This window comes from Cynocephalus volans, chromosome 7 (assembly GCF_027409185.1).
Source record: "Cynocephalus volans isolate mCynVol1 chromosome 7, mCynVol1.pri, whole genome shotgun sequence".
Taxonomy (NCBI): domain Eukaryota; kingdom Metazoa; phylum Chordata; class Mammalia; order Dermoptera; family Cynocephalidae; genus Cynocephalus; species Cynocephalus volans.
The window spans coordinates 13,783,571-13,796,852 of record NC_084466.1 but is presented as its reverse complement, the minus strand read 5'-3'; the positions used below and the strand labels follow the sequence as shown (position 1 = coordinate 13,796,852).

General features: G+C 37.5%; 2 protein-coding genes across 3 annotated transcripts in view; one reads left to right on the top strand and one right to left on the bottom strand.

The window, feature by feature from the left end:
• The window catches only part of UBAC2 (UBA domain containing 2), a 169,566-nt gene that overhangs the window by 87,877 nt on the left and 68,407 nt on the right, over window positions 1-13,282 (top strand). The gene's annotated exons all lie outside the window — the stretch shown is intronic.
• LOC134381845 (G-protein coupled receptor 183) lies at window positions 251-1,336 on the bottom strand. The gene has a single exon (XM_063101649.1). It carries the CDS (start codon window positions 1,334-1,336, stop codon window positions 251-253), a length of 1,086 nt encoding a protein of 361 aa, XP_062957719.1.

The following is a 13,282-nucleotide window of genomic DNA, read 5'->3' as shown; positions in this document are numbered from 1 at the left end:
AACTGTTCTTTTTACATTGAGAGTTATTCAGATAGCCTACCTTTTGTTATATTATTGCATTTACAAATTAGAACTTTGTTTTATGTTCTCTTGAGCTGTATGTATCTGTTTACTTCTAAGTTGGAGGTGGAAGATACTCCTCAAAGAATCCTAATTGGAAGTTGAACAACCATTTTCCTTTTAAGAAAAGTGCTGCAAAGTTCATCCATCATACTGTTCACTTTGCTAAAAATCTGAGATCTAATACTTTTTACTTTCCGTTTAAAGACTTGGCATGTATCATCATCTGCGTTTCTGTCATTTCACGTGAATTTTCTTCAGGGGCTGACTTTACAACACTGGAAATTGATACACTGACTTGACGTTTCAGAATCTTCATAATCTTTCTCTTGTACCCTTTACATGCAAAGAAATATATAAAAGGGTCCATGCAGCAATTGAAGTTCATCAGGCATACTGTAAAGTGCAGAGAAATCTGGAAGGAATGTTTTTGGCTACATTCCAGGAGATCGTAAAAAAGGAGCTTCTTAATCATGTGTTGAATAATTGCAACATGATAAGGTGTGAAACAGAGAACAAACACAACAATGATAAAGATAATTGTGTTGAGAGCCTTTTTGTTTACACCGGATTTCTCAGTTAGTGGGTTTTGTTTGGCAGTTTTAAAAAGTTTGCAGCAGATTCTAGAATAGCAGATGAGAATGATTAGGAGCGGAAGCACATATCCTATGAAACATGCACCAAGCAGAATCCAGGGAAGAGCTTTTGTTTCTTCAAAGTTTGGATATTCCATGCATGTAGTCCTCTCTGCCTCCTGCTTTGACATAGGTTTGATGAGGAGTGGGAGTGTTTGAACAAATACTAGAACCCAGACAAATATGCAAATGCCTTTTGCATATTCAATTCTTTTTATCTTGTTGTATCGTAGAGGGTGCACCACAGCAAAGAAGCGGTCAATGCTCAGGCAAGTCATAAAGTTCACACCTGCATATGTGTTGATGTAAAACACTAGAGCAGAAATCCTGCACAAGGCATCACCAATTCTCCAGTCAAAGCCCATTGCATAGTAGGCTATCCGCGTAGGCAGAGTGGTGGTAAAAAGTATATCAGAAATCACCAAATTTGTTGAATAGAGGGTGGTGGAGTTGATTTTTTTCCTGTTTTGAACAATGACGACGAAGGCCAACAAGTTTCCCACAAGTCCAATGATGAAGACAAGGCTGTAATGGAGAGGCATCAGTATCCTCGCTGTGTTGTGGTGTGCATAGAGATCGCAGTCACTTCCCCAAGGAGTTGTGGAGGCTGTCGTAAAATTGTTAGCCATTTTTATATCCATCGGTGGTGGTTAAAGTCTCTAGAAAAAACCAAGAAGGGTCATTTAATTAAAAGCACAATTAACTCAAAGCAATATAAACTGCCTTTTGTATATCTAATTTTTAAAATGCTAAGATTTATACAATTTTAAAAATCTATGATATATAATATAGTTGCATATATGATAACAGTGAGGAACAACAGAGAATAATAAGATTAAGGCTTTTACTCACACAATTTGATGGCTTTGTCATAGCCCCGGCAAAGGAAATAGAACCATCTAAATAGGGCAGATGCTGTGACAAGAGGGAATGTACTAACTTTTTAGGCAGAAATTTCCCTTCCTTTGTCTGAATCATTGTCTGGTTAAGAATAAAATCATGTAAAGCACCCCACATTTCAGATGAGCATTAAACTTTGCTTTTAAATTGAATTTCAGTTGGATTTTTTTTTTTTTTTTTTTTTTTTTTTTTTTGGGCCCAATACATATCAGTGCCAGGAAATGAAATCAGTCACACATTTATGTAGTGAAAAATGAACTTACCACAGTGATCTGATTTGTGTTAACCTAAAAAGTATGAGAAATAAGCTTAGGTTTTGTTAGGAACTGAAAGTTAAGTTTTCTTTAAAAAAGAAGACGACGATGACAACGACCCTGACAACCATGACTAAAATGACAAAAAAGAAGAAAAGGAGAAAAAAACTCAGGCTACTTCAAGGGGAAATTTTAAAATTAATTAGAAACTATATCACTCCACAGGTACTCCATGGACACGCACAGTATACTAATTCCTGCCATTGCTCATAGTGGCAAGCATCACACGCGTGGTATTTTGTGTCCTGCTTTTTATATATCTAATCTTCATGTCAGTGTAATCTATATATTTGTCATATGTGTAGATTGTATGTAGACATCTGATATTCTATAGTATTCCAGTGTATTAATGCAAAATTTGCTTAGCTACTTCCTTGATTATTTTCAATTCTTTTCTTGTTATAAATAATGTAAAGGCAAAAATTTCAAGTCCTAAATTAAAAAATGAAAAACTACAATAAAGCTCCGTGAGTGTGTACTTTGATAAAAGTAGGAAAAGCAGAGCCAAAAATCCTGTGTGGTTATTTTTAGAAGAAAATTAATTTCTCTGATAGAACTATCTGTCTCCAAAATTAAGAGAAAATTTCAATATATCTAGTGATGCTGCTGCTGTATACTAAAGGAAAGGGACTTTATTCCTTCCCTGATTGAAAGCAGTGACTGCAGTCTCCTTCTCCAGTTGCTGTATTAAATGAAATGGGCCTCTGCTAACTTCATTCTTACAGTCTTAAAAAACAGTGATGCTCACAGGCACAGAGTTATCAGGGGATTGCACTAATATTATAGGTGTGCATTATGTATAGTTTTGATAAGTTAATCATTACAGTATGGAAATATAACCTAAAGCAAAAGAGAACAAAAATAGAAATAGAACATTTTATTATCCGAGAGAAGACCTGAAAAGAGACTATGGCAAAAAAGCAAAGAATGAGGATGGTAAGTAGAAAACACAAAATGAGGGGGTAGAAATATGTCGCAACAAATTTAAATGGGTTGACAGAATTTAAAGGAGAAATTGTCAAATCCACAACCATAATGGGAGATCTTAACACATTTCTGTTAGAATATACCAAATATAAAAGAGATTAAAGACTTAAAAGATTAACCAAACATGATTTAAAAGCTAACAGACTTTGTGTTGAAGGCACATGAACATATCTGCAAAACTTTCAGAAAATCATTATTTAGCAGATCACATAGCCTGACTATAGTACAACTAAATTAGAAACCAACGATAAAAAGGTAAATATAAAGGATGATTTTGGAAACTAAAAAGTGTATTTCTCAGGAACTCATGTGTTAAAGAAGAAATCACAATGGAAATTTTGAAATGCTTAGAACTAAATGACAAAACACTACCTGCCAAAACTGTGGGATTCAGCTAAGGAGCTAATCCAAGATAGATGCAAAGCTTTGAATGTCTTTATTTTAAAAGGTTGAAAATAGGTAAGGTAAATATACAGATCAAGAAGCTAAAGAAGAACTTAGTTTGTCCAAAGAAAGCAGATGAAAATAATTACAGAAATTAATGAAACAAAACAAAAGACAATACATATGGATTTTATATTTTGTGCAGAAAAAAATGGAGTGGTTTTTAAATAGGAAGTCATGAGAATTGGATTGTGTAACAAAAGTGGAAAATACTCATTTAAGCTTCATGTGAGAAGCATCTTTTCAGGAACTAAGACTAGACACAAGAGAGAGGTGAAAATTTCAGGCCAGGGTTGAAGCTTAGGAAAAGGCATTAAGAACTTGTTTTATTAATATTTTTCTAATTTCCGTGAAAATGGCTTTTATCCCAAAATCTAAACATATGTATTTGAGTATGTCAAAGAAGATTTGTGGGAAATGCCCTTAAAATACATGGCAGGGGGCGGAAAAAAACCTCACTGTGGAGTCTAAGGATCCTCCATATGAATAATTATTATTGTAGAGATTAGAAAAGTTACTCTTGTAAGATTCAAAAGAAGGTTCCATTGCTTGCCAGTTTGTAAATGTGCATCTAACTGCTTAAGTGAATGAAATATAGCATCTGGCAGAGCCAGAAATGGCAGGGGTTTCAGAACAGTCTTAAGTTCAAGAATGTTTAACACAGTGTTCATTTTAAAGGTGAAAATTTGCAAACAATTCAAATGTCCTTCATTAAGGCACTGGTTAAATATTTTATGGTACAGCCATAGAGTGGAATACCATGCAGCCACCGAAAATGGCAGCATGGGTGCCTATTTCTTGACAGGGAGCTATGTTAAGTAAGGAAAGCAGATTATACACCATGCCACTGTTTTGGGGTATGGATAACAAATACACACACACACTCAGTGAAAGATGTTTGCATGTGTTATACAAGGGTACTTCACAAAGTTTGTAGAAAAATAGAATTAAAAGGTAATATAAGTCTTTCCATGAACTTTTGGAAGATTTCTCGTACTCATATATGCCAAAACATAATTTTGTACAGGCAATGTTTGGGCTTTATCCATACATTCTAAATTTTTAACATTGAACATGACTCAAATAAATAGGTAAATAATTTTATTAAATATGAGGAAAAAAACTTTTAAATTCAACTCTTCTTGCAAAAACCTTGTTATCTGACAACTTTTCAATTTCTCTTCAATGTTCTTTATTCAGATTTATGCTTTATCTTACTAGTTGCCTGCCTTTAAATCAGGTCACATAGAAACTTCGCAGCAGCCCTATGAGCTAAATATTGCCATCCCCTTCCTCCTTTCCAGGTGAGGAAATTGAGGGTCTGAGATGTTAAAGGCCATATTGGATCCTTCTTCCTGATGACTTGGCTTCAGATCTTCTACTCTGTGCAGTCCTTTGCAGGGGCAGCTGTTTCATGCTGCCCTTGAAGAACTGAGAGTTTGTGGTTTCAAAGTGGTCTAGGCTTTAAGGGTCATCCTTACTTGTAAGTACAGATAGCACAGCACAGCATGGCCCAGCTGCTCCAGATCCAGAGGCAAGGGCATTCCCACTTTCAGGAGAGATGTGGTCACCGCATTGTAGAGCCCTGACGGGAAGACTGTCAAGGGGCCCTCTTACTGACCACCCTTGTTAACCTACAGAATGTGGACATGTAAATGGGGTGGTTCAGAAATGATCCTTAGGTAAAGGAGTCTTGAAGTTGTTTTGAAATGACTTGAGGTCACTTTGGATATTTAGTAACCTCTGAAAGGTTGATTGTACTAGGTTACTATAGTATGTCACTTTAGTTTCTGCTTATTAATGGTATGATTTCTAAATTGAAGGAAAATCCTTTTATGTACTTGATTGTTGTTATTCCATTCTTATATCAACCAATCCCAGTTTATTATTATCTTCCCTCAGAGATATTACTTTATACCTTCTTTTAATCATCTTATGGATTACTTTCCTGAATTAACTCTATTCTTCTGTTTAGCAAAAATTGTGCCTCCACATGCTAGATCCTGGGAATACCTTGAAATCATGCCTTTTTATATTAGAGGGTCTAGAACTGAAGGATGAGTGTATAATGTTGGGAATGTGAAGTTTTCTCTCAGGCTTCTTTGCTCTGTTCCTTCTTGTACATACCAGTGTTCTGCTTACTCTTTGCATTACAGTGCACCTGCATCAACCTTTGGATTGTAAATTCTTTTTTAAATCATTTTTCAGGCACAACTGTTTATTTATTTATTTATTTAGGGGGCAGCTGGCTGGTACATGGATATTTTTGAATATATTTTAAGTATTTTACATTTTAATTATTATTAGGCAGCACCTCTGACATGTTATTTTGAATATATATATATATATATATATATATATATACTGAGTTAAACTTGAAAGTACTATAACTTGTCATTGCATTGCCTAGGGAAGAACCCAAAGAAGTGTTTATTCTGAATCTTTTTTTCCTCAAACACTAATATCTGTAAGAGTTATGATTTCCTCATAATATTTTCAGTGCAAAGATATGCATGGTCCCTAAGCTGGCCTTCATGCTCCACGCACTGGGGGACAGGAATCAGGACAGTGGCCTTTTCCTTGAGGGCACAGAGAGTGACTGGACTGCATGAAGTGTGGATTTGTATTCCAATTTGACCTGAGGAACAAGGCTCTTTTGGCCTTCAAAACACAGATTCTTCCTGAAAATGAACTACCTGGCAGTCACCCTGGAAGCCATCTATGCCATTCTCTTATTATTATTAATAAACAAAGCAGACCATCCCAGTTTTGTGTCTGTAATATGATATTTGATCCTTCTCACTTTACTGTTATCCTAACATGTGTAAAACAGTGTGTTCCTCAGCAAAATAACTTCCAAAGTAGTTTTACTTATATTTTTGCAAGTGGGCCTATGTAGGTTTTTACTTACGTTTTCGCGAGTGGGCCTATGTGTGTTTTTCTCTTGAATTTACTTCTTTGCTAATAGAGTTGCTAACATTTCTTGAGATATTATCATCTCATATTTGCATAACCGGACATGTTGACTTGAACTGACAGGTTCTTTCTAGCCACAAAATGGAAAAAAATAAAAGGCCCCCTAAAAAACTCTAATTAGTATTTAAGAAAATTGCCTAAGCTCTAGTATAGTTCATACTCTGGAAATATTTGCCTTGGATACCAACTTGGAGTCATTTGTGCTTTCTCACAGGGTACACTTACTTTCTGCAATCCTAATTTACTCATTTGGATGATTAAAACGGTTGTTTTGTTTGTTTGTTTGTTTTTTAGCTTTTTATTCATGGCAGAAGCAGAACAAAACCTTAACCATATTCAAAGATTTAGTTAGTGCTAGAATAACAGCTTTTGATTTTTGCTTTGATTCCTGAAATGTCACCTTTACCCCCAATAGTTATATATTTTAATAATCATCAACACCTTAAATGAAAAGTAACTAACCTTCTAGGAATTCTGTTTAAATTCAGCCTTTAGCAGTGACTTGAATGGGTCAAGTCATGCTGAAATGACCACTGTTAGGAGGTTTCAAGATTGAGTCGTCTCAAGACCCAGCTTAAACAGAGAAGTGGCCTCATTCAGGTGCCCCTGGTGGCATACACTGAAGAGGAAGTTCAGGAGCACACTTTCATAAACAACCAGGGGAGCCATCAAAATGTGGGCATACAAATGTTAATTGTATTTGTATATTGTTAAATGATGAGAGTTGTTTGATCCTATTTTTTCTCTGGTTTCTGTTGATATTTTGTCCTTTGGCTGTTTTCTTGAGAAAAGGTAAGATTTAGGAAGTTTCTGGAGTGGGGAGAAATAAAATCATTGTTAAAGGAGGCGGAGATGAAAGGCTGAAGGTTAATTGGAGTAACAAGGATATAGTTTTACTGAGGAAATAAAGACAAGCACAGATGTGTGAGGACAGTTTGCTGAGATTGTTTCAGTTCCCTTGAAAACACACATGTGCCGTGGAAGAGAGAAATCATTCATTACTTCTTCCTCTGGTTACTTAGCTTTATAAGCATTTGCCACTTATTTGAAAAAGCCTCCTTGTTCTCATCAAACAAGGATGGTTTGGTCTAGTGTCACACATGCTGGGTCCTAATATTCAACCAGTGATTTTCCTTACCTCCTTTTCAGATGACTGACTTGAGGTGTTGAGTGCCATTTGCCTGTAAAATGGGCAGGTGGGAAACATTATTCCTGATTCTGGAAGGGGTCCCTGATGCACAGTGGAGCTGTGACCAGCACAGTCACAGCCTCATGTCATTGGTAAAGTCAGATTGTCCATTCAAATATTCTGCTAATCGATTACATTAATAGTCAGTACACGCCCGTCACCAAGTCAAATCTTTACACACTATTAGGTGATTTTTCCCCCCAGCTGGCTTTGAGTCCCAAATTGACAGCCATGTCTGTGTCCATGACTCATTTTTTGGATGGATATAGGGAGCATAGTTTCAGTGTTCCCTTATATTCTTCCAAAAAATCGAGCATACTAGAGTGATTATGTTGAGAGCAGAACGGACTGTGGTCAGTCCGTCAGAAGGGATCTCTCCTCCCTCCTGGGGAGCTCGCTTCCTCTGGCTTGCAGAAGTGTGACAAGCTGAGGGGCCGTAGTGGGCAGCCTTTCCTAGCAGTCATTAGGTCTGAGAAGGTCATTAACAGGATGAAGCACAGAGAACTTTTTCAAGACAGCATAAAACGGTGTTTACCAGTCTGCAGTTTTCTCTTTGTGCCTCTCATGGTGTCCCAAAGCCGATGGGCAGTTGGCGAAGATCAACTTCACCCTCACAGATGTGGCCACTGGGAGTGATGGCAAAGGGAAAGGGGCCCGAGAGTGGGAATTCTCGGGCTAAACACCCACTTGCAAATTCGGGTTTTATGTGTTCCGGCTATTTTTCTTTCACCTTTCACTGATTATTTCTTGTGTGGCTTTGGTGGCTTTAATACTGACTAGGAAGGTATGGAAGTTATCGAAGGTGAAGATGACATAACCTTTGTGAACTGTAAGAAACTGAAAGCATGCCACCATCGTTCTCATTGCAGTGTAGGGAAGACACGTACTCCGCGCTTCCAGGTGGCATGATTTGTAGGATCCTATATGTGCGGTAACTAACTGCGTAACATGAAAAGCCTCTTTATAGTGAAGGTCTGTATCTGTATAATATCTCTCCTCTGAGTCCAAAATGTTTCTAGAAATAATATGTACCTTTTCTCCTTAAAGTTCATGGGAGTTTCAAGTTTCATTATTTGTCTCTATTTCATGGAAATTAGAAACATTAAATATATTTGTTTTAAGGATAAATCAAATGCCAGATCAGTTTGGTCATTTGTTCAGATTTCTCCCTGAGGTGCCCAAGTTGGGGTCTTGAAGGTGTCCCGGGCCTCACACCCTCCCTGACCTGCTCCCCCCAGTCAGTTCACGGTGCCTGTGCCTCCAGCCTCCTGCTGCTCTTCCGCCCCCGGCCTCTGCTCTGCTCCCTGTGTTTGTGTCTGTCCGTCTGCCTGTCTGGCCCTACTCCCACTGCCTCTGCCCACCTTCAGGCCGTCCTCCCTTCTCTCTGGAGTTGCACAGCAGCCTTGTGCCATGCCCTTCAGATAGAACCCATCGAACCCCGGGTACCGAAGACCCTGAAAGCTCTTCCTCACAACTCAGTTTCTTTCGTGACTGGGCTCTGCTCCCTCGTCAGCTGGCTCACTGGCCGTCTTCCCTCTCGCCGTGTCCTGGCTCCAGCTATACTAGGTTACTTGCAGTCTTCAGGTGTCCCATAGTGCCCCACAGCTCTGTGCCCAGTGACGCTCCTCCCTCTGTCTGGTGCCTGTCTGTCCCTGTCCTATGTCCTCAGCTGCTCCTGGAAGCTCTCCTGATTCCCATCCACTTGCTGCCTCCCCCACCCCCAAAGACAGTGGCGTCTCTTTGACCTGTAATAGCAACTGTTTTGTTGATTTTCTTCTGTCTGCCACAAGCCTGTGAAGTACTGTGAGTAGGAACTGTGTGGTGTTAATTTCTTATATCTCTAGCTGATCTATGATTGATATTTAATAAGTACTCATTAGCTAAAGAATTGCAAAGTCCCAGCTTTCTTTAGCCTCAATGAAAGGTTCTTTATTAGACTACAATAACCCCTTGATGAATAATAATAACCAATATTATTAAGCACAGACGATGTTCCAGGCACTGCCCTGGGCACTCTGTACGTAATCACTCACTGAATCCTCACAAAACTCTTTTTCAGGTCCACTTTCAGATGGTGAAAGTGAGGCACCGAGCACTTAAGTGACTTGCCTAAAGACACAGCTCTTACGGGTCAGGATTCAAGCCCTGGCAGTTTGGCTCGAGAAATCATATTCAGTACAATATGTCTTCTCCCCAGTTCCCACTTCCAATATGAACTGACGTTCTGAGTAGAAGGCAAGTAGAATAGGAAGGCACCTCAGAACTTTAACATGTACCAACTCACACCTGTCTGAACACGAGAGATGAAGAGGACTAGGGGAAAGGGAAGGATGGAGATATTGATTTAAAGGAAGGAATTCAATAATTTATTTGTAACATCTTTTAAAAAGTAATCTTTTATAAATTTATATTTTACTGTTTTAAAAATGTTTTAATAATGAAACAATTTAGAGTGAAATTTCAGTTGAAAGAAGGTGTTGTATACCTAGAATAGCTTTTAGGCTATTAAATCACTTTTACACTAATTTTTAGGTATTTGCACATATTTAAGAAAATATTTTTATTCTTTTCTTTGGGATTTCAAAACACCATAGGAATCTTTGTTACCTCCACAGTTTTCAGAGGATTTTTCACATACGTTATCTCGTCTTATATTGATGCCCCGTAGCTTACAGACTTCTAAGGGAACTGGGAAACTATGCAGACTAGAAGATACTACACATTCTCAGCACATGCCACACTCTAGGGCCTTTTAACAACTGCAGCAGACCTTAACTGTAGCAGAGAGAAAAGTATCCCTTGTAAACTCCTTTATTAGGTGGTAAATTTTTTTTTTAAATGTAAACTTCTTAAGGATGATGACTGCCTCATGCAACATTTTGTCTCATGGAATATTGCAGAACCAACCTACAGTAGATATATAAATAGCTATAGAATAAATCAATGAATGAAAGTCATATAGTGACCCCAGTTAATATTTATTCCATTAAATGACTAGTTGTGGTATTAAGAAGCTCTAAGAAGCCAGTCAAAGTAACTTATAGAAGGAATTATCACCACACCCCCCATGTAACACATGAGCATGTGAGTGAGAATGCTTTACGGAGCTGGGTGCACTTTCCAGTTTTATGTCCAGAAAGTGTGATTAACCTCCAGAGAGAAAAGGTGCGCTGAAATACCAGCAAATATGGAGTCCTAACAGTAAGCACAGTTAGATGTATAATCATGCATATACTTACTGAGTCTTTATGTAAAATATTCTGTAAAATAAAGATCTGCAAGGAAATTCAAGAAAAATAATTCTCGCAAAAATGATAGGGCAAGGAAACTGCCTATTGGATTCATCCTTTGATAGTTTAATGGGCAGAGGGAAGGGAGAAAAATGATAGAAGACAGTTTTTTAAAGCACTTGCTGTGAGAGGTTACATGTTATAAGGACTTGGCAGTTTTATTACTCCCCATTTTCCAAACGAAGCAACTGAAGCCAGAAATATTAGGTAACTTGTATGAGGCCACACAGCTTGTAAATAATGGAACCTAGGTGTCAGCCTGATTCCAGAGCCCATGCTCTTAGCATTACACTATATCGTACTCAGAGTGACAGCAAAAAAAAAAAAAAAAAAAACAAAACAAAACCCAACAACCCCCTCCACACCCTGCTTTAGAGGAAGTCTCTTCACAGCTTATATTTTGCCAAGAGTTCCTATTACCTCCATTTCCAACCTGGACATAAATATTGGCAAATTACTGCACATAATTCATTGTTTTGTAGGTTTCTTTAGGTACGCAGAAGTTTTAGAAATTATATGGAGACATGTTTAGCTTTACTGATCACCATAAATATAAACCAAATAATGGAGGTATTTTTTTCACCTATCTCATTAATAGTTTATATTTAGAATTACCCATATTGGCTGAGAGGCAGTAAAACTCAGACTTTACCGGTGGGAGGGTAAATTGATAAAATGGTTTTTGTTTTTCTTTTTTTAAGATTTGTTATGTAAACTTAATTTTTTCGGTGGCTGGCCAGTATGAAGATCCGAACCCCTGACCTTGGTCTTAATAAGTCTGCACTCTAACCAACTGAGGTAAACCCAAAAAAACCACTTTAAAGCTTTAGAAAATATACTCTTTGCTCCCAAAATTCTACTACTGAAGATTCTATCCTGAGAAATAATCTTGACTATAAAAAAGACTTTACATGGTCAAACAGTAAAATTTAACAGCTCTTTTGTTTTAAACTGTGTTGAATAACATATTATATATACAATACATTCAAGTGTAATACTCCATTGTAACATAACTTTGTTCCTTTCCCTTCCAATTAAAGTATCTTGAAACACACAAGTACACAAAGTAAGCCCTATGTTTTGGCAAAGATATTTCTGGCATGACCCATTGCTGTAGCTAAGTTAATGATAGCTAATTAAAACTGCCAGTCACCAGAGAATCTAAACTATTAATAATATAAATTTTGTTAGAAATAATATAATTTTTGTTAGCTTGTCATTAGATTCTTTTCCTTTATCTTTTACCTTAAAACTTAGGCTTTGAAAGTTTTTCTTAACTGAAAATAATTTGTTGAAAAAGCAAAATATCTAGTACTTACCTATCAGTGACTCATTCAGGTCTCTGAGTAGCAGCAGTCAGTATTTGCCCGAACTGAAGTGAATTAACCTTAGCATGTTGTTTTAAGAGAGAGTGTGCAGACATCCTTTTATGGTGGTGACTTTTTTTTTTGGTCACCCTGTGACTGAGCATAATGATCACTGAGCCTCAAGTATGCGTGTGCACTTTTTTTTTTTAAAAATGGGAAGTGAAATTTTTCTGATAGCGATTTTTTTTTAAACACAACTGTCCAAAAGCCCCTTGGAATTTATGAATTATTGATATCTAGGGAACTTTATAAATTTTTCTATAAAGGCTTAAATATCAAAATATTATTTGAAAGAGACTGAAAGAACCTTAACCCCACAAGAAAGAATCATGGTTATTGATGATTTTATGTTGATGTTCTGTGTAAAAGTATAGGTTTTAAAATGTTTTAAGGAAAAATGTCAACTGTGATCATTCTTGGTATCGGGGAGTAGTTTTACCCATTCTAGATCTTATCAACAGCTTATAAGAAAGAAGCAGGTTTCTGTGGTGAGTGGCATGAGGACAGGATTAGTGTTCTCAGGCAGGAGGCAGACCTACTGACTCAGTGACTGCATAGACACACGAATGACAGGGAAAGAGGAGAAGGAAGGCCCGTCACAGATCAAATCCAGCCTCTGTGTACAGGCTGAGAGAGACCTGTGATGTTCACCTTATAGATTCCAGTTGACTCGGTTTAATCCAGCAATGTAACATGGCTGCCAAAGTGCAATTTATTTGTAGGCTAAATTACAAGAAATATAGTGTCCAGAACAATAGTCGTGATATTTACACTTACCCAGGACTGATCTGGCTGTTCCCCGTCAGTTCAGGGTGCTGTGTTTCATGAACGTCATAGATGACTTAGATTGTGCCTGGGGTGGGGAGGGGCCTGGGTTGCGGTCTTAGGAGAAAGAATTGAATAAGCTGAGAGCATTTAGGCTTTGGGGGGATATGATCATTATCCTCATGCATTTGGGAACTGTCTCATAGGAAAGGTTTAGATTGCTTATGTCTGTCTTCCTAACTCCAGGGAATAGCAGGAGGGCTGGTAAAGGGAGTTACTGGAGATAGCTTTTGGATCAAAAGTTGGGACCATAAAAAAATGGAATGTGCTGTTTCTTATTTAGATGGTTATGTAA